The following is a 22,534-nucleotide window of genomic DNA, read 5'->3' as shown; positions in this document are numbered from 1 at the left end:
CAGAACACTTATTTAGCTTGTCGTTGCAGGTGCCTCTACTTAACAGATGGCAGTGCCTCTCTATGCTTGGGTACAGACTGATGGGAGGAGCTAAGCTAGCCTGTGATGTAACCTAGAGGTGGAGTGAAAAACTTATTCTCTTCTGCAACCCATGTGAGTAAAGGGAAATAACCCTATGTCTAGAATGTCTCACTTATTGCACTGGAACAAAGGTTATAATGCCTGTTATATCACTCTATGTGGCAGCACCTTGAATACTGTGTGAAACGCTAGTTGCCACATCTCAAAAAAGATATAGCAGAATTAGAAAAGGTATAGAGGAGGGCGATGAAAATGATAAAAGTTTTGGGAAAAATTCCCTATGAGAGGTTAAAGTGGCTAGGACTCTTCAGCTTGGAAAAGAGACAGCTCAGGTGATATGGTAGAGGTCTATAGAATGTTGAGTGCAGTGGAAAGGGTAAATGTGAATTGCTTGTTCACTCTTTCCAAAAATACTAGGACTAGGGGGCATGCAATGAAGCTACTAAGTAGTAGATTTAAAACAAACCAGAGAGAATATTTCTTCACACAATGTGTAATTAAACTCTGTAATTCGTTGCCAGAGAATGTGATGAAATCAGTTAGCTTAGCAGGGTTTAAAAAAGGTTTGGATAATTTCCTAAACAAGAAGTCCATAGGACATTATTGAGATTGCTTGGGTAAATCCACTGCTTATTCCTAGGATAAGCAGCATAAAATCTGTTTTACTACTTGGGATCTAGCTAGGTACTTGGGTTGGCCACTGTTGGAAATAGGATACTGGGCTTGATGGACCTTCGTAGAGAATGACACAGGGACAAATTTTTCCCCATCCCCGTTAGAACTCATTGTCCCATCCCGGTGAGTTCTTTTCCTGTCCCTGCCCCATTCCTGCAAGCTCTGTTCCCATCTGCACAAGCCTGAAATACTTTAAAAGCTTAAATGTTCGAGGCTTGTACAGTTAAGGCAGAGCTTACAGGAAATGGACAGCGACAAAACTTGCAGGGACGGGATGGGGAAATTGAGTTCCTGTGGGGATGGGGACAAATTTGTCCCCATGTCATTCTCTAGACCACAAATGTCAAACTCAAGGCCTGCGCCGTTTATGCAGTCCACGGTGCGATGCAGCGTTTTCATTGCCGCCTTTGGTGTTATCTGCTGGCCAGTTCCTCCCTCCTCACTGCTGCAGTGTGCACAAAGCCATGAGCTGTGGCGCATCCTGTGCCTGAACCAGAAGCATTCTGACGTTGCAACATCAGAGGGAATGCTTCAGGTGAGGCGCGGGACATGTGAGGAGCCGCTGCCTCAGCTTTGTGCACACTACAGCAGTGAGGAGGAGGGAGCCGGGCAGAAGATAATACCAGGGGTGGCAATGAAAACGCTGCATCACACTGCAGGCCGCATAAAATGGCCAGGCGGGAGCTGGCCAGAAGGTAAGACACCCGCCGGAGCGAGGCACCTAGTTGCACAGCATGGGGGGAGGGAAGCAACAAAGGTGGGAATGATTTTATTTTCAATTTAGTGATTGAGTTGTGTCAATTTTGAGAATTTTAATCTGCTGTCTGTATTTTGCACTTCAGGAAGAAATGCATTTGTCTCTTTTTCTCTGGGGTTGTACTGCATGCAGAATCTTAGGGTTTCATTTGTATATATTAGTACTTTTAGTTTTTGGTCCCGTATTTGCTTAGGGGTTATCTGTGTTCTGGTAGGAATGAATGTTGAGAAGCATACAGTCTGCTTTGTGTAGTTTAATTTTGTGGCTAACCATTATGTGTTGTTAATAAGATTATATTGTGTGTGTATATATGAAAAATGAATGGAAAAAATGGTATTACCATTATGGGGGCGGTATCTGGGGCAGAGATTAGGCGGGGTCTGGCCCGCGACTTAGCCTGTGTTTTGGATTTCAGCCCCTTAATGTGACTGAGTTTGACACCTTTGCTCTAGACCTTCGGTCTGTTCCAATATGGCAGTTCTTAAGTTCTTAATGTGTAGATCAGGATGTTTCAGGTTTCCAAACTACTTTACAAAATGCTCCGCTGAGCATATAGAGCCTTTTGTAAAAATATGAGGAGTGATAAAAAAAAAATTTGGTGAATGTTAATATAAAAAAAAAATTTGTGACACATTGCCATTAATCCCCCTTGCTTCAAATACACTTATCCCATTGTTCTTGCCACTTTCTGCAGCAGTTCTGGAAGTCCTCTTTCGTGAGTGTTTTTAGTTGCGCTGTCATGGCTACTTCGATATCCTGAATTGATTCAAAACATTTACATTTCATGGTCATTTTGACTTTGGGGAAGAGCCAGAAGTCGCACAGTGCCAGATCCAGTGATTAAGGTGGATGAAGACACACCATAATTGACAGAAATTGCCATACCAGAAGTGATGTGTGACACGGAGCGTTGTCATGATGGAGGAGGGAATGGTTTGCCCATTTCTTAGGTCACAGTCATTTGCTTCATGTTCAAATCAATTGTTAAAATGTTTTGAACAGAACCATAAGAGCTGTTCAGATCCTCAGAAATTTCCCTAACAGTGAATTGCCTGTTTGATCGAATAATTTATCTTATTCTTTCAATATTCTCTTGGGTTTTTGATGTTGAAGGACATCCCAATCTCTACTTGTCTTCAACTGATTTGCAACCATTATGAAATTACATTGCATTACGTTACTGATTTCTATTCTGCCTCAACCTTGCAGTTCTGGGCAGATTACAAAAGAGACATCTGGACATTTCCAGAAGAGTTACAAGAAGAAGAACATTTCCAGAGGAGTTACAAGAAGAATGGTGTAGTATAGTTTAGGGAATGGGATACGGCAAGGAGGATTGGGCTATTCCAGTGTAACCATCTTCATGGTTACTGCAGCATCACCATAAACTAATTTTAATATTTCGTGTGTTTCTTTTGCACTTTTTTGCAGACTTAAACAAAATTTCATGTTCATGATCCATGATACACAGCACACTTTAAAACACACTTCTCAACCGTAGCTCACAACCGACTGACTGCACTGAACAAGTTGAAACATGTCACACACTGTTACTAAGATTTGATGCATCACTTCCCGTATGGAATATCCCTGCCTGGAAGGTGCTCAGCAATAGCATTCACCGTATTTTCTGTCGGCTAAATCATGCTTTTTCAGCCTCCACATACTGAGGAAAGTAAGATCCTATTTTCGCCAACAACATTTCGCCGTCCTTGTCCAATCCATCATCCTCTCCAAATTAGACTACTGCAATGCCATCTACTTAAGCCTATCAAAAAAAGTCTTCAAAGACTCCAGCTAATCCAGAATACTGCAGTCAAGTTGATCTTTGCAAAACGCAAGTCTGACCATGTCTCCCCACTCCTAGCCAAACTTCACTGGCTCCCAGTGATTTCCAGAATCCATTTCAAAGGCTCCTGCCTGGCTTTTAAGATCATTCACGGCATCCTTCCTCCCTTAATCCCACTATCTTATAACTCCTTGAGTCCTGACTCTACCAGACCCACCCAAAGGTATAAATTATCCTTCCCCTTTCTACATGGAATTCGCTATGCAGGCAAACTGGGAAAATCCCTTCTCTTCAGAATCACAGGTCTTTGGAACGACCTTACTACCCTGCTGCGGAACCTGAGCTCCCTCCAATTATTCCGCAAGCAACTGAAAACCTGTCTTTTCACTAAAATGTAATTCTATCCCCCCTTATTCTTCTCTTCTATAAATAAGTTCATGTAAACCTTTTTTTTCCCTTCTCTTCCTATATTTTAAGTTCTTGTAAACCGTGCCGAGCTCCACAACATCCGTGGAGATGATGCGGTATATAAACTTAAGGTTTAGTTTAGTTTAATCATTAGAGCTTTGCCTTCTAGCTGTTGATCCTTATCACAGTAAAAAATGGCAGGAAAAGATCCTCATGGTCCATCAAGTTTGCCCAAGGAGGTCAGAGTCATGCCTGTCACTCTATGCAGGCCCCAGTCACTCAGATTCAAGTACCAGTTGTGAAGTCACGTGATGTCCTGCTGACAGTATTCAACGTACCAGTCAAGATGCCCTTCCCTCCCCCTTAAGCTGTACAGCACCCCCTATCACAGTGACAATAAAATGATCTAACATACTGGAGTTGTCAAAACTTCGCGTATCTCTAGTCATTTGCAGGACATAGACTGTAGAAGTCTGTCTGGTAACTGGCCTCAGTTCTCCCATGCTGCTTATTTTACTTCCTCAAGATCACATTCCATCTTTGCTTTCTTTAATATTCCCTCACAGTAAATTTTAAAGGTGATACCCCTAATCTTTTGTTGCAATGTCCTTTCACAACACTGTACAGAGGGTAGCTGTATAAGACTTAACAAAGCAAGACCACAATTTAAGAACTGCAACATTTATTTAACATTATAAAAGAACATTTGCATTTCAACTATAGTAAGATTTCTTTATACATACATCAGGAGTGCTCAATGTATATATTTTGTTATATACAATCAACAGAATTACATTTGTACACTGTGTACTGGGAATTGAAAGACCTTTTATTGCTGTACACAACTATTCCAAATCCGTACACACCAGATTTTTTTATCTTCTTAAATTCTTCCAGAAAAGAAAATTAATGCATGTATATGTCAGCAACTCTGGCAGTAAATCTGCTGACATGGCAAACTGAAAAATAATTAGGGCAGAAATGGGACATAGTTACTAAACAGTAATAAAATGGCACATTTTAAATATATATGCTTATGTGTATATATATATATATATAATATATATATATATATAATTTTCCTTTTTGTACAAATCAAGTGAGAAATATATTGTAGTGTTCCAAAAAATGTCAAACATTTTTAGTGGAAGTGTGCAAAGGAGCCAGTTCTGAAGTATCTCCATCTCCCTCCCAATGCAGACAAGATGCCAGTGATCTTGTAGTAAGAAAACATTAAAAATGAAAGATAAGCAGCTCAACCCTGACTCTAGGCAGCAGGTTTAGAAAAGCACCTTTATCTGTGCCTGGCGATCATGGCAGCAAGCAGTCTTCAGAAAACACAGCTTTGGCTTTAATGTGGACCTACAGGCCATTAAAACCATCTCCAAATAAATCTGGAAGCAGTAGAGTGATGCTCCAGTGCTAAAAGCATCAGTGCTATGAATTTCATAGATTATAATATCATGTACAATATCTTCTCACAATCCCATATCCTCAATCTTCCGTTTGTCCAATGCTGCTGCCCAGTGACCTAAAATTAATCAAAGACATGATTAATTATACTGTAAAAGGAAAATTTTCTAACAGGCCACCTATGTAGGAAGTCAAAGTAATAATAATAATAATAGCATTATTTTTATATACTGCCATACCACAAACAGTTCTAAGCGGTTTAAAAGGGAAGAGACTGTATGCAGACAGTGACTTTACAGAGAACTTTCACAATTACATTGGCATGCTAAGTTTAGTCAGGTTTATCTGGAAGTGTTTTGGAAGTACATCAGGTTGAAGTGGGGTGAGAGAAATTTGTCAAAGAGATAAGTTTTGACTGACTTCCTAAACGTTTGGTACGAAAGTGCATTTGAGATGAAGTTGGTTAAACATTTGCTCCATTTGCCTGCTTGGAATGATAGTGTTCTATCGAGGTATCTCTTGTAGGTGCAGCCCTTTAGGGATGGAAAAGCGAACAAGTAGGTACTGCATGTGTTAGTTGTGCCTGGGAATTCGAATTAGTGAGACAAATAGGTGTTTATTTTGAAGATATTTTACAAACACAATGTAGGGAGGTATTCTAGCCAGCATGAAGCAGCGACATTGCCTAGGGGAGCCATAGTAGACTGAACAAAAGAAACCAGAGAGAAAGTCAAAGACAAGTAGATGAAGGCAAAGAAAAACCAAGTGGCCTTGTTCGCTTAGTCCAGACTGCTGAGGTGGTGTCCCAGCAGCCAGTGTACAGTTCTTCTGAGTACATGAAGTCATATCATTCCAAATCAGTTTTTCTTACCATACCTGTATTTTATAGGCTACATTTAAAGGCTTAAAACAGAGCAGACTAATCATGCTTGATCTCTGATCTACTGGCAGGCAAGAACTTTGGAGCTAAGTAACGACTCCTATTTTTATGGTCCACATATTTTCTCCCTCCCTTTCATTCATTTGTAACTTTAATACCTATGTTCCATATCCTGTTCTCCCCATTATCCTTGCTGTTCAATTTATAATTACTGTAGACCATTTTGATGTAGGTATGAAAAGGCAGTGTAGAAAATCTGATTAACCTAAACTAAGATAGATCCCAGTTCTGTCACCGCGCAGTCATTATTTACCACAAGCGACGTGGATTGTGACTATTTTTGGGGTTCTCAATTAACAAGGCTCTTAAAATTTGTTAATGCCTTGACTATGCCTAAATGTACCTCTGCCTTTTGGTCACAATCCAGCATGCTTTGTTCCAGTATCCCTATGTAACTTCCTTTTTTGAGCTGAGAAAGACTTTTTCAGCTTTGATTTTGACCTGGGATTCCAGGGTTTTCATGATTACTATTCTTTCACCTGAGAAACTATCCTAAATATATTTAACCCTATAAAATGATGCTGTATCTCACATTTCAAAACTCTGATTCATATTATTCTCTATTAACATGTATGCCATGGTGGCCCCATCTATTCATAAAATTCACCACAAAGAATATAGGAAATCTATATTCTATGTGCGTGGACCACAGCTATGGAACCGATGACCTCAGCAACTGCAAGGGCTTGGTGATGTTGACTGTTTCAAGATTTTTTTTGAAAACGTTTTTGTTTAGGGAGGTATATCAATGCTGATTTTCTAGATTTTTTTAAAGTGCTTTGAAGTTTATTAAGTAATTGCTTTTTTAATGAATTTGTTGGTTATAAATTATATATGTTTGTTGGAATCCGCCTAAAACAGCTTAAATACTCTGAGAAAAAATATACTCACAATGACAGTCCTGATTTCTTCCGATGCTATACACACATGAAATGCGATCCTTCTGTGAGCTGTGGCTGAGTAGCAGGACCTGCTGCCGTTGCTGTTGGAGATGCAGGAATTGATGGAAGACTTTCAGCTGCAAATGGCATTTTCAGAAAAATATACTGAGTACTTTAACCATGAAAGCAACTAGACAAAATTAAACAACTAAGCCTGATACTGTGGTAAAAGGAAAAATCACCAGTACAGTATTGATAATAGATGTGTCAGCGCCAAGGGATTAATTCTGCACATCGTGTGGAAAAAGAGCCCTAAGAGTCGAGCAATTTTTATTTATTTGTAAAATTTATAGACCGCTTAAATCTAAGCAGTTTACACCAAGAAAATGTGGCAGAAAGATACAGAAATATTTCCCACTGAACAGGTCTGATTAAAAGGAATTTTCAGACACGCCTGGACAGACTGTCTATACATGTAACATCTTATGAACTCTAGAAGGAAGCTCTCTTTGACACGATGCAAGTATTATGGCTTGCTGGCAGTAAATTTAGAGACAGAGATCTTTTACATTTCACTTTTATTTAATATACCACCTATCAAATTATTTCTCAGCAGTTTACAATAAAAAAAATATAATTGGGGAGAAAAGGAAAGAAACACAAGTATGCCTGGGTTACAGTAAAATAATAAAAGATAATACAATTTAAGTTAAGATGCGCACGGAAAAAAGGATGTGGAAAGATATGGGGACAGAGCAGTACCAGTCAGACTTTGTCCTTGTGTCTTTCTCTAAAAACTTGACTAGTATTGATAAGTAAAAACTGAACACATCTTAAGACAATTGACAACTGAATTCAATGATTAAAAAACTGCAGAAGCTGAATTTGGATTTAAATGGACTACTATTAAATGACATCATTTCTGTCTTGTCTGCCATCTGCAACGTCCTTCCATCATGTGCCCAGTTACTCAAGCATCTCACTGTTACTGCAATAGATTCATCATCATCATTGCTGGCATCAAGGAACATTTCTAGCGTTTAATAGATGCTTATTTTCCTGTTCACCCACTGCACAGTTTAGGTTCTCTTCTACACCCATGTCTGAAAAACCCATTAGCCTCCTAGATCAGTGGTCTCAAACTCGTGGCCCACCAGATACTATTTTGAGGTCCTCGGTATTATAAAGAATGATTCTTTATGGTAAACTTGTGCCTTAAGTGTCTGGCAGTCGCTATAACCTCTCACAAGCGCTTTTCTGCGTCTGTACGTGATTGTGAGGTGGAATGGAGAGGACAATCACGTACAGATGCAGGAAAGCGCTTGAGTGAGGTTACAGCAGTGAGTCGGGCAATGTTCCAGAACGTAAGGTAACCATTGGAGGCAGTGCAGCTTGTGCGTGTGTCCGGTGCTGGAGGAGGTGAGATGAAGGCGGTTGTGGATGCGACCACCGAACACTTACTTAAGGCACAAGTTTTCCATAAAGAATCCTTCTTTATAATACCGAGGGCCTCAAAATAGTTGGTCCAAAATCTCATCTCTTGCAGTTGATACTTTGATAGCTTTTCACTTTCTGCATGTTGCACTGCTTTCAGCTGTGTATAGCTGAAATTATCAGAAGCCATTAAGGAAAGATTTATAAACTATAACGAGTTTTACCTCATGCAAAGTTGTCATTTCTTTAATAAGACATTAACTATTTTTTATGCGGCCCTCCAAGTACCTACAAATCCAAAATGTGGCCCTGCAAAGGGTTTGAGTTTGAGACCGCTGTCCTAGATTATAATAATAATAATAATAATAACTTTATTCTTATATACCGCCACAATCTTACGACTTCTGGGCGGTTTACACAGGCAACTGAATCTTTGGGAAAGTTGTACCAAAACCAGATTAAAATGGAAGGCTCTATTTGTGATTTATAAACAGTTGTGCAGAATATTGTCCTTTATACTTTAAACAATTATGATTTTAGATTTTAATTTTTTAATTAAAGTTTGTGCAAATGAAAACAGAGCTTGCAGGTACGGGGCAGGGATGGGGACAAACTTTGTCCCTGTGTCATTCTCTATTAATCTGCACATACCCTGGTTTAGGAGTAAGGTTCTTTACTATCACTGAAATATGCAAAACTAACCCATTAGGAGACATTACCCCTAGAATACACCAACCAACCTTAAAAAGGGCCACTTCTTGGATTATTAAAAACACATCAGGATCAAAAGCTGCAAAACGAAACCGTAACTACAATCTGCGAGTTGAAATTCGTAGCTTTAAATTTGTGATACCCTGCTGAATTTCTCTCTGCATTAAATCTTCCAAATTAAATTCACACAGGAGTGAAATAGTCATTTGATTTATGTCTCTAATGAACATAAGAGCCTTGGTAGATATTAGATACTGGACTTTTAAATCTTGAAACAAGGTAAAATAATTTTAAAGCACAAAGTATAGATAAAATAAGCAGTTTTACAGGGCTGACTAGCTACAGGGCTGACTAGCTGCGCAATCTAGAGAATGTCAACTTCCTAGGAAGCAGATACTTAAAAGGAACTCAACTCTCATCAATCATTGTCTGCATAAACAACCATTGTTAATTGCTGCCAAAGACAAACTGACTTTTTTGTTATACTAAATAGAAAGCTCTGCAATCTTACCTGTTTTAGGCAAGGATGTGCTTTGGCTCAGTAAACCAAAGATCTTGAAATATCCCAGAAAATTGGGGAAGAAGCAGCAACAGACTCCTCCATTTGCCTAGAGGACACCAACTCAAGAGGAAAAACACCTATCTAACTATACCTACACAAATAGCTACCTACCACCATCAAGTAACCCCAACAACTAACACACCACTACTTGGAAACTTGAGCCAAGTGAAAGCCACATCAGTCAATAAAATGTTCCTGTGATCCATGATGTCATCAGTGAATACCACTTAGACATCCGGGCAATAACAGACCTGGCTGGATGAAAACAGAGGAGTCCCATTGGCAGAACTATGTCCTAATCCAGCTAGGAGATAAGGAACCAATGTGGCTGCTAGAAGTCAACAAAACAACATCTATGGCCTATTTTAGAGCAATAAATTTCTTAGAACAAAGGTGGATTTACCGCCTAAATACTGTTACACCGTTTGGTTTAAATTTAGAATTAGAATGGCCAACATTACTATGAGGTAAATGGAGGGGGGTCCTCATCCTTTCAGCAATTTGGGACAAATCCTGTTGTATAAGGGGCAATAAGACGTGAGAAAATTTAATAAAAGTAAAAACTTCACCTCTGAGCCACCGGGTTGGTTTCGTCTTTATGACGTCTCTGACAGATGACATTGGGGAGTATATATGGAGGAGAACAGGACGCCGCAGCCATCTTGGTATAAACTACTGAATGGTCGACATATGGGCGAAAAATTATATTAAGGTATTTATTTTTCAATATTTATTGTGGATACCATCTGTATAGATGTTATTTCTAATTATAAAACATAGAATAGGGGACATTAAACTAATGTATTAACTTTTTGTTTATAGGGATAATAGCCTTGAAGAAACCCCCCAGGTTGAAACATGTTGGCTTGTTAGTCCCTGTGAACCTGGCCACTTATATTAAGCTAACTATCTAAACATCTTAAGAATTTATATGGTAGATTCAACTTAATATAAGAATTATTGAACATTGGACCCAATGAGGACTTGATGTATAAAGCCAAAATACTATGAAAGTTTAAAGTATATTGGTGGCATCTCTGAGGGTTTTTTCGTACCATTGATTTTAGTGAGAGTACTAAAAGGTGATCCTAATGGGTTATCCTATATTATGAATTATCGATTGACTCTCCTATAACTTCATATATGAACTTTGCTGCAGTTGGCCTATTTTAGAGCAGAACATCTCCCATTGGGATTCATTTAGAGAGTTTGGACGCTCATTATTCCAGAAGTGTTGTAAAGATAAAGACTGATTGTAAAAATTGGTATGCAGAATTGCCATTACTAAATTCAGTAAAGAGAATTGGAGAGGAATCCTGACACTTATCCAATATCTTGGAAGAGGTAATTGTTAAAGAATTGAGAGTTAAGCTTAAATTACTGTTTTCATTACCTAAGTGACAGAATTAATAAGATTAGTATCCAATATATCACAAATTCTGCAAATACCTAACTGGCACCAGTTCCCTCACACAACAATTTCTCTGTGGTGTTTAGGTTCAGTGAACATACTGAACCCACCTCACTAGAACTCCAGTAGTACTCGTACAAATCGATTTCTCGCTCTATTTTCCATCTCTTTCTGCTGAGCAGGCCTAACATGTTGCACTGCATCATGAAACCCATATCAGACGTCACAATGCACTTGAGGTTTCCACATATGCTATGCTAATTTCCTTACCTTCTATTGATGTGTTCCTTCCTGTGGCCTCTGCAGTTAGCTCAAATGAAAAAATAGGTTCTTGAGTATCTGCTGTTTCACCTTCTTTGTGGTTAACAATGGTGGGCTCATCCTGCAAGCTGATAAGAGAAAGATTTCATGAATCCAGATAATGCAAGCATCTAAAAATACTTGTCTTCATTCACACAGCACATACTGGTTTCAGAGTGAACATAAGCTACGCTGATGCCGATAAAATGAACATAAGGAAGAACAGTTTTCATTTGATCATTATATGGGGATTTCTTAAAAAGAGGCTCTCAATCCAAACCAGATAGGTTTAAAGTGGGCTGGGGTGGGTGTCAACTTATCCAGTTGGGAGGGGGGGGAATTCATCAAGTGGCGTTGGGACCTTAACAAGCATTATTTAGCCTTTGATGTTTCCTAAAGGCCCCAATGCCACTTGACTTAAAATACCAGGGTGATATTTAATTCACTGCGGATTAGTTAGTAATAAGATGCAAAATATGCAAATACATGTTTTGCACCTCATTACCATGCAGCTTTTTACTGTCCAAGAGCATCTGTCTGCAAAGCTGCAGCCCAATGCTCCTAGGGCACTAGCTCAGGGTCCTCACAGACTTCTGCCCCTCCCCCCACCAATCAAGTATTTCCCTCCCCCCAAGTTGAAGCCCCCACTTCCTTTCCCAGGCCCGATCAGATAAAATTTAGCATAGGTATGACACTTAACGTACCATGTGACCCACCACTGAAGAGGAGGTCAGGCATGCTGCTCCCCTTCACTGCTGATGTTTCTACCTCTCTCCCCTCTCCCCAAAACACATCTTTTGGTGCTCGCAGGAATCATCTGCTGGCTATGAAAAGGCTATAAGGTGAGGGAGGAAGATAAGGCATCTCTGCCTGCTAGCCTGAAGAATTCTCAGCCAGTCTGGTCCAGTGGTTGTGGAATGAGGTGTTTGAATGAGCTCCTTCTAGCACACCCTTCCTGATCTCCAACTGGCTGATGAAAATATATAAATGTACTGTAGATCAACCTATGCTGCCTCCTCCTCCCATTACCCACACTTCACTAATACAGGATTTCATTAACCTTTTTAAATCTCATTTTCCTAAATAGCATACCTTATCTAGCAGATGGAAAAGCGTCATCAGCAAATGGAAGAAATCTTTCACAGATAAAAATCAAATCTGCTCCCTGCACATAGCATCTCACATCAAATAAATCCCTCTCAGAAGAGGAACAAAAAAACTTTGAGTAGGGAGAGAAAATGATGTCATCAGTGAAGATGGCTGCCTAATCTCAAGGCACTGTCTTCTAGCCACAATAATTCCCCCAAAAAACTGATTTTCGCTTGCTGCTCTGACTGGTCCTGCAGTTAGGTCCCTGCATCCCATTGCGTCGAAAAAAAGGACGGAGAGAGACAACTAACAGTGCCGCACACCCCAAAAATTTGCATGTCCAATGTGCGCAGTTGGGCCACAGGATTAAGGCAGGAAACAGACCCATGGCACTGGGATCGCTGCAGAAGCCACCTGTGAGGGCCTTCGATAATAGTGGAGGAGCCCCGGAGCCCCTAAGATCAATCTCCAGGAATTGTAAGGAGTTGGCAACGGGGGCTCAGCGAGGCTTAGAGGATGCGGTCCAAGATGCATGAACTGATTGATAAAATCGAGGATCTTGAAAATCAGGTCCGCCAAAATAATCTACAGATTTGGGGCATCCCAGATATGAATGGGTACAAAGATGTGCGAGAAGTAATGACCAACCTGGTCAGATAGCTTCTGCAGGACAACAATCTAGACCCTGGCATCGAGAGAGCTCATAGAGCTCTGGGGCCTAAGACATCGGCACAGCCCTGCAATATTGTTGTCTGTCTTCAGAGTTTTGTCATCAAAGAGTGGCTCCTTTGCAGAGCTAGGGACCTTGACATACTCCAGTGGAATGAGCAACCTGTGGAACTTTATCAGGACCTTGTTTCCAGAACACTGCAAAAGAGGATAATATTCCGGGAGGTGACCTGGGTGCTAGCACATGCTAATGTGCGGTATTGCTGGATATTCCCATTTAGTCTAATCACTTTGAACGGGGTCCCTAAATGAGTCACTACTGTTGGAGAGGCCTGGGGCTTGCTTTCCAAGGAGGGGATTGAGGTTCCTGCTGACCCGAAAGATGGAAAGGCCCAGCAGTCTATCCAGCAGTGCCTATTCGGATTCAGATGGCACGTAGATGGGGATCTACTGTACATAGGGCTTTGGAGGTTGTCTCGGCAACCGCAGGCTCTTTGCCTTGATGTTCTGGGCCTCGCTACTTGATCTTGATTAACTGTGCCCTTTTTGCATCCCTGTTGGCATTTGCCCTACAGACTGGATATGGCTGAAGCTGCCTTAAACGCTTGGACCTCAGCTTGCTGTTATAAGACTGTGGACTACAAGTTGCGGTGCGTGTGTGTGGATCTGGAGGGGCTCACACTACCAACAAGGTGGGGTGTGCCCAATTTGAAATTGGAGAGTGTGTTTTGGTACGTGTGCTTTTGTTGGGAGAAAGATAAAGTCTGCCTTTTGATCTTGATTGCGGGCTCTGCCTTTGGAGGGACCCTGGGTACTTCAGAGAGCATGTTTTCTGGGGGGTGCGATGGGTGTTTGCTTGTCTGTTGCTTTTTCCCGCCTTTCGGGATGGTTCTGATTGCCTGGGGTACCCTGGGGCTGTTGTGTGTGATTTTTAGGGCAGTTATGGATTGTCCTTGGTTCTGATTTCATGTAGTAGAGAGGTTATATGTGTGTTTTACTGAGAATTTGGCTGCTGAAGATGGGTACTTCCTGATTGTCTGGTTGATCTCTTGGAGGGGAGGGGGGCTGGGGGGGAAGGGAAGAGATGTTTCAGTTTTCATGAGCCAGGGTAGGCAATAACAGCCAGAGAGGGTTGTGAACTTGAGAGAATGGGCAACAAGGTCGACGCAGGAAGCAGTCTTTTTGTCAATCGATGCAGAAAAGACTTTTGACTGTGTCTCTTGGTCATTTATGTTTCAAGTCTTGGCGTGTATTAGTTTAGGGACTCAGATGCTAGGCTGGATTAGAGCTCTATATAATTCCCCCCTGGGGTGTGTGAAAATTAACGGGAGATAATCTGAAACATTTGACTTGGCCCAAGGGACGAGGCAGGGGTGTCCTCTTTCCCCGATTCTTTTTGCCTTGGTTGTGGAACCCCTGGCCCAACGGGTGTGGGAGAACCCCAATGTGGTAGGTATCCAGACCCCCAGGGGGGATTATAAGTTCAGCCTATTTGCTGATGATATTTTGTTTAATTTGACAGAACCTGAAAGATCTCTGGAGGCGGTTGAGGACAAATTGTTGCATTACGGTAGACTATCGGGATTTCAGGTGAACATGACCAAATTGGAGTTGTTACATGTTACTCCAGCATCGTCTATTTCCCTTCTGTTGGGTGAAAGGCACCATGCATTATTTAGGAATTCATTGGGGCCACATGCGGCCTGCCAGGTACTATTTGGAGGCCCTCGGTATGTTTATCATAATCACAAAAGTAAAATAAAACAGTTTCTTGATCATGTCTCTTTAGCTATAAATTACAATTATTATTAAGACTTAGCCAAAAGGAAATATTTATAAACTATACAGTTTTACCTCATGCAAAATTGTCATTTCTTTAATAAGACAGTAACTATTTTTTCTGAGGCCCTCCAAGTAGCTACAAATCCAAAATGTGGCCCTGCAAAGGGTTGGAGTTGGAGACCACTGATTTAGGCCTTCCCTTCGCCTCTATGACTTAAATTATGTACTGACTTTTTGGAAAATTAGAGAAGAAATGAATACTTGGGGAACGCTCTGCTTTTAATGGCTTGGTAGGATTGAGGTGGTCAAGATGATGATTTTACCTCAACTTCTATTTCTCTTTCAAACATTCCTGATTTGGGTAGAGATAGGAAGGTGTTTGAGGTTATGCAACGGTGGCTCTTTGCCTTTGTGTGGGCCCGCAAGCACCCGAAGATCTGTGGGAGGGTACTGTGTTTATGCAAACAGCTGGGTGGCCTGGCTGTGCCATCTTTTTTGAAATACTATCAGGTGGCCCAGCTGCGGGCACTTCTGGAGTGCCAAGTTCAAACCTGCAAGCCCTGGGTGGCTATGAAACAGGGCAAGGATGATTCGATCTCCCAGCTGCATTTGCCTTGGCTTCCGGGTGGTAGAAGTATATGGAGGGTCCTGCCCTGTGGGTTTGGTGCTCTGTGGAGTGTCTGGCCCTGCAGGGGAGATGATATTCTTGGTATACCCCACTTTGTTCCAGGTGATTGGGCGGGGGTCTTTCGTTGGTGGGAATTTAAGGGGTTGGTCTGTGTGGGGCATGGTGTGTCCCTTTGGGAACCTCCAGGAGGAGTATGGCCTGGAACCTAGTGACTTGTATCCTTACCCCAGTGAGCGGGGATCCTGAGCGAACTCCTTGGGGGAAAAACTGAATTTGAGAAGCTGTTGGGCCCTGAGGTGAAAAAAGGCATGATTTCTGCTATATATGCCTGCCTCAACAATAGGTCCGATGTGTCCCTGAAATATGTGTCTGCCTGGGAAGTGGATCTGGGTGGCCTGGCCACTGTGATGGTGGGAAATATACTGGTACTACTCCCCTGTTTTGTTGGCAAAGCTGTCTGGAGGGGGAGATGGAAAGTATTAGCGGGGATGCGGGCTCCAGGGCTACATATGTGGTGGGACCATGGAATGGCCCAGGAGTTTTTGATGTCTGTCTTTTGTGTTTTTGATAAGGCTCTAGAGCCCTCGATTGGATTTCTGCATCATATTGACACTACTTGGGAGGAGGGGGGAGTGTGCTTTGCTAAACTGTTTCTAACAGTGGCTTGCCTTGTGCTGGCTGCCAGTTGGAAACTACCTGCTGAATAAATTGGATGATTGGCATTCTTTGAATAGGTTGACGGCCTTGAAGTATCATAGGTTGGGGAGTAGATATCTACTCAGAAGTCTGCCTTTTTCACAGCAGTTCCTCAACTGTGGAATCCCCTCCCTGTCAATTTGTTCTGAGTTATCCTATGTAAAATTCAGATCAATGGTTAAGATGCATCTTTTTGGTTTAGCATTTTTATGAGATGATCAGTGACTTAGGATCCTATTTCTTTTTGGCAACTATTTAAACAAAACAACATTTTTTTTTCTTTGTCTTAAGAACAAAAGAATAGCCTTACTGGGTCAGACCAATGGTCCATCAAGCCCAGTAGCCCATTCTCACGGTGGCCAATCCAGGTCCCTAGTACCTGGCCAAAACCCAAGGAGTAGCAACACTCCATACAGAATCCCAAGGAATAGCAAGATTCCGGAATCCCAAAGAGTAGCAATAACAGACTACAATATGGATTTTTCCTCCAGGAACTTGTCCAAACCCTTCTTAAAACCTGCTACGCTATCCGCTCTTACCACAACCTCTGGCAACGCGTTCCAGAGCTTAACTATTTTTTGAGTGAAAAAAAATTTCCTCCTATTGGTTTTATTTGCTTTCCTATTTTAAATGGCGTTCTTTTTCGTTTTATATATTATGTAAACTGTGCTGTTGAAAATCGAAGTGCAGTTAAAACTTTTTAATAAACATAAACATTGTATTGTGGGGGGGGAGAGATTTGATGCTGTTGGCTGTATTTTGTCTACTGTTGGACATCCTGTTTATGATGTTCCTTTTATTACTGTGATTGTGGATGTTCTGCTCTATACAAGATAAAGTGAATTGGTAAAATAAAAGCTATAAGTGGAAAAAAAACACAACCATCTTGAGCATGTTACCTGTTGGCGATAGCTGCTTGGGTCCTCTCCACATTAACTGCTCCAGACCCTGCTAAATCATCGGCATTCACTTCCTGCGAGGCTGATATTGCACATAGATTTGGTTTCAGAGGTTTCTTGGGGTTTGATAGCTATGGAGCAGACCAAAGAGACATTCATTCTCATAAAGCCACATCATACGTGGACTTCAGAAAATCTCTGAAGACCCGCCTCTTCAACACCACCTAAACTCTCCCCCTACCAATTATAAACCACATCGAAAGTCCTTTTCCCCTCCCCCAACATCCTATGCTGTACCTCTCTTACGCTTATCATATATATCTAGCTGTAAACAGCACTGATCCATAGTAACTGTTCATATTGTATCATCCTATAACTTAGTATAACATCCTGTATCTGATTGTAAACATCCTATAACTGTTCTCTTGTCAATATCTTGAACCTTACTGTAATCACCCCAGTACCCGCTCACCTTGTATTTTCCTGCATCTTATTGTAAACATCCTGTAACCGGTCTCTTGTTAATATCTTGTACCTTTCTGTAAACACCCCAGTACCTCATTGTAAACACACTGTAACTGTTTTTTCGCGTTAACCTTTCTGTAAACACCCCAGTACCCTGTACCTCATTGTAAACACACTGTAACTGTTTTTTCGTGTTAATTTCGTACCTTATTGTAACCACCCAGTACCTGCTCACTTTGTATTATCCTGTATCCTTCTGTTAACACTGTACTCCCTCTAGACACGACTTCACTGTAAACTGCTTCGAACTTAGGGTATAGCGGTATATAAGAAATAAAATTATTATTATTAAAAAATTATTATAAACAGACAAGGATTGACCAGAAGTCACATTTTGTTTGGTTGTGGAGTAGGAAGTTGAGTTTGAAAAGGTATCCAATAAATTCCTGTAATATATTACAGTAAAGTTAATGCAATAACAACCCCAGTGTTCTACACGGAATCCATTTCTGGTTTTCACATCTGGCATGTTGTGTTAGCTATCAGTCACCCATGTGGTGGTGCTACACCTTGCCCCCGTCTCGTTGCATCCTTCTACTCTTACTGAAATACGGAAGTGAAGAGCATCTTCTTGTTGTCTATCTAGAAACTGGGCTTACTCAGAAAGAGTAGAGTAGAGCTGATCATGTGAGGGGAAGGTCAGAAACAGGAGGTAGCAGAGCTGCAGGAACTTGAAAAAGAAATGGAGTATATCGAAGGTTGAAAAATCTGGATAATAGTGCTGAGGGATTTTTGTTTGGGGTGAGGGATGTTCTGCTGGCTGGGAAAAAAAAATCTGTTAATGGGATTTAAAACCAACAGAATTTATTTCTGAGAGCTGGGCTGGAATACATATTCCTTCTCTTTTACAACGCCATGCAGCAAAATGGACTTTGGGGCAGTTACTGCAGCGGCTTTGTAAAAAGGCTCCCCCTTGTACAGCTTCTTTGGATTGCTAGCATTGATTCTGGTGAGCTGGAACCAAGATAAAATCAACAGAGCTTCTCATGCAGTAAATAGCTACTAGCTGATAATTGAAAGAACAAAAAAGATCAACTGTTGATGAAATACCAACTTCCTGATTTCTTTTAATTATCGTGCTGTGAATTTACATGATTGGAAAATACAATATTGATGTCCCAAAGAGATGACTCAATGTCGGTCCTCGAAGGCCGCAACCCAATTGGCTTTTAGGATTTTCACAATGAATATGCATGAGATCTATTTGCATACAATAGAGGCAGTGCATGCAAACAGATCTCAGGTGTATTCATTGGGGAAATCCTGAAAACCTGACTGGGTTGAGGCCCTCGAGGACTGACACTGAGCACCCCTGACTTACAGTGGCTAGTGACACTTGATATATTTGGGGGTCAGACTATCAGAAAATGTAAGATATTTGGGGTTATTGAGGGGTATCCAGTACTGATGTCATTCTGTCCGACATATGAACCCATTTGCAACCAGCAAACGAATGGTAATAGTTTTGTTGAGGATAGCTTTTATCTTCCCAAAGCAGTAGCAGTCATGCATTTTCCTGTCTTATTAAAATGCAAACCCAATGCTAATAAGTAGATGGACTGTAGGTGTAAGTGAATTCAGAGCCACAAGCTTCCAGATTTAGCAGCTTCTTGAAATAGCGATATCATCCCACTACACAGTAGTAGCTTTCCCAATTTGTCTGTGCTGTAAACTAGGGTTACCAACAGGATGATCCAGTCCATGATTTTCCCCAATGAGTACAGGGACCTTTCATTCTACCTTTTTTCAGGGAAATCAGAGCTACAAATCCCTACATGCAACAGGGTAAAACCAGGATTGAACCATCCTGATAACCTTGCTCAGAACTTCAATGAAAAATGGAGGACTGAAACAGGAAAGACCATTAGCCTCTGATGGTGAACTTGAGTTTTCGCAAACAGAAAGAAGGGCAAGGCTGATGTCCTTTTTCAACCAAGGCATCAGTTGAATCTGTGTTTCTTGTATAATCCCTCTGGAGGCTGAACTCTCGGATTGTGCATCTATTTCAGGCTTGGCTGCAGAACTTAGAAATAAAACCAACCCCCTCTGCGATGTTACCTGTGCGGATACTCCCCTTGAAGATCAGTTTGTTTCTGCAGCCTTGCTGAGAACTTGTGGCCTGGGCATGTCTGAATTTTTTTGGCTGACGCACGCTATGGCATCTTGAACTAAGCTGGGAACTTCTTCAGTGTCCACTCGACAAATGATTTGGATTCACCAGTGGTTGGATGATCCTTCAGCTAAAGGCTATGCCGAACAGGTTCCCTTTTAAAGGTTCGATCCTGGTTGGCCAGGGTTTGGATGACCTTATGGCCAGTGTTCAGGACCGAAAGCCTGAGGTGCTCCTTGGCTCTAAACCTCGTCAGACCAGGGGTGTGGGACAGCTGGATTTTTGTCCCTTCCAGCACACTTCTTAGTTCGCCGGACCCCTGGCGGCAGGACAGTGTTTCAGAGCTCCCTCCAGTCCTCGCTTTGGAGATGCAGCGCGCCAATAGTTTTCTTACTCCCGGCCTTCTGCTCCTCCTTAAGAGAGAATTATGATGCCAGGTCTCTGGCGGCCCCCCCTCCCGATACGGGGTGGGGGGGGGCTTTCGGCCTTCCTTCTGGAATGGTGAATGGTACTTTCGGAGCAGTGCATCCTTGACGTGCTCAGGGAAGGCCTTTGATTACAGTTTTTCCGGCCTCCGCTGGAATTCTTCCTATCCCCTCCTGTGGGAATTCCAGACAGGGCCAGCAAGGTGCGAGCCACGACGAGCAGGTTGCTGGATCTGGTTGCTATAGAGCCTGTCCCAAAGAGACACTTGGACTCCGGGAGATACTCGATTTACTTCATCATGCCAATGAAGGAGTCCAAATATTGCATCCAGGTTTTACTGGCTTGATGTGGCAGCTAAGGGTGCTACGGCCTTTGGCTCTTCTGTTCTGGTGGCGGACTCATTGAGATTTGGGACTGCTTTGATACGTCCCAAGAGTTCAGCCTCCAGAGAGATTGTACAAGAATGAAAGATTAGGTTTCTTACCTCTGCTAATCTTCCTTCTTGTAGATCTCCTCTGGAGCCTGAACTCCCGCCCATCTGTTTTGTCCAATTCGCAGGTTGCCTGCCAGTAACTGGTAAGTTGGCTTTCTCTCTTTGACCAGCCTCGCTAACATTTCCCTGAGTGTCCTTTTATTTAAGCTTATGGGGTTTTAGGGGTCCTGGGATGGTGCCCCTTCTGCTCTGTAGGCTGGGTCTTCTTTAATGACCTGTTCCTCAGTTTTGCAGGTGTGAAATGTTTCAATTTCTTATTATCCTAACTTAGCCTTTTATTGGCAGTTATTGATTATGTATTTGGTTATCATGAGCAGCATTGATTTGTAGCGGGGAGTCCCTGTACCCCCCTCTCTTTTTGCTTGTGTTTCCTGTTTGTATTAGATACTCCTGGCTTTGCTACCTACTGAACTTCAAGGGGAGTGTCCGCACAGGTGACATCGCAGAGAGGGTTGGTTTTATTTCTAAGTTCTGCAGCCAAGGATGGAATAGATGCACAACCCAAGAGTTCAGCCTCCAGAGGAGATTTACAAGAAAGAAGGTTAGCAGAAATAAGAAACCTAATCTTTCATTCTGCATAGAGATGATAACGTGGTCTTAAGAGCGTGGTAAAAATGACTAGTTTTCAGGTTCTTGTCAAGGCTTTATTTATGATTCTACTATATCAACTTATCCTTCAAGTCAATAAGTTTTTTTTTGTCTCCCGAAGAAAGGGTCTTTTATACCGCCTTTTTGTAGTTTCACAACCACACTCAAAGCAGTTTACATACAGGTACTTCAAACATTTTTCCTGTGTCCCCCCAGTGGACTCCCAATCTATCTAATGCAGTGTTCTTCAACCTTTTTACACCCGTGGACCGACAGAAAAAAAAGAATTATTTTGTGGACCGGCAAACTACTAGGACTAAAATTTAAAAACCCCGTTTCTGCCCCATCTCCGCGAGCTCGGTCCCCACAAATCATCTGATCCCATCCACACAAGCCTCAGTTATGATTTTATATTGAATGTATTTTATTAAAGTATAAAAAGAAACAATATTCTGTACAATTGTCATTTTATAAATACAAATAATTCAGAGCAGGATCAACAAAACCCCTGTCTCCCCTCCCCTTCACATATATCCCCTCTACTATCAAGAAAACTAAACAAGCCAAATTATTACAGAATGCTACACAGAAATATCATGCTAACAGAATACTGCAGTCACACATGACAGGAATAGTTTTAGGGGAGTGCAACTAGGGCAACTGCCCCCTGGTCAGAGAGCGCCCTAAGCCAGCTGGAAGCTAAAGAAGCACTGCCTGGGTTTTGCAGTCCCCAGTTATGTCTAACACCAGCTCTAGCAGGATATATATTTCAAATCTTATATATTCTAATCACAAAATAGAAATAAAATTACTTTTTTCTACCTTTTGTCGTCTCTGGTTTCTGCTTTCAATCTTCTTTTCACTCTCTTCCTTCCAGCGTCTGCCCTCTCTGTCTCTTCAATCCAGCATCTGCCCCTTCCATCCACTATCTGTCCTCTCCCCCTTCCATATGGTATCTGTCTTCTTTCTATGCCCCTCTCCCCTTTCCATCCAGCTTGTGCCCCCTCTCTCCTTTTTACACGATTCATTCCAGCTTCACTGCTCTCTTCATTTTTATCTCTCCTACACCAGATCTATCATCGTTATCCCTCTCTGCTTATTTTTCTGCTGACCCCTTCCTATCATCAATCTCTCTACTTTCTCATGCCTGTGTCTCCCCTTCCCCTCCTCTAATCTCTCTGCCAGCTGTTTCCTTCCTTTTTTCATTCTCCCTTCCCTCCTCCTCCTGCCCAGCAGTAACTCTCTTCCCTTCCTCCTCTCCCAGCAG

At 41.7% G+C, this 22,534-nt stretch overlaps 1 protein-coding gene across 4 annotated transcripts in view; it reads right to left on the bottom strand.

Annotated features, from left to right (window-relative positions):
* Positions 1-4,375: 4,375 nt before the first annotated feature.
* Positions 4,376-22,534, bottom strand: part of PLEKHA5 (pleckstrin homology domain containing A5) — a 299,351-nt gene continuing 281,192 nt past the window's right edge. For all 4 annotated transcript variants that reach the window (XM_033951918.1, XM_033951920.1, XM_033951917.1 and 1 more), the window contains 4 exons: positions 17,126-17,256; positions 11,333-11,451; positions 6,955-7,081; positions 4,376-5,241 (listed from right to left, as the gene is read on the bottom strand). In XM_033951918.1, coding sequence (XP_033807809.1) covers positions 6,981-7,081; positions 11,333-11,451; positions 17,126-17,256 — 351 coding nt within the window. In that variant the 3' untranslated portion in view covers positions 4,376-5,241; positions 6,955-6,980. The remainder of the gene's footprint in view (positions 5,242-6,954; positions 7,082-11,332; positions 11,452-17,125; positions 17,257-22,534) is intronic.

The sequence above is a fragment of the Geotrypetes seraphini genome, chromosome 7 (assembly GCF_902459505.1).
Source record: "Geotrypetes seraphini chromosome 7, aGeoSer1.1, whole genome shotgun sequence".
Lineage (NCBI taxonomy): Eukaryota > Metazoa > Chordata > Amphibia > Gymnophiona > Dermophiidae > Geotrypetes > Geotrypetes seraphini.
Note: the sequence above shows the minus strand (reverse complement) of the source record. Positions and strands in the feature narration are given on the sequence as shown.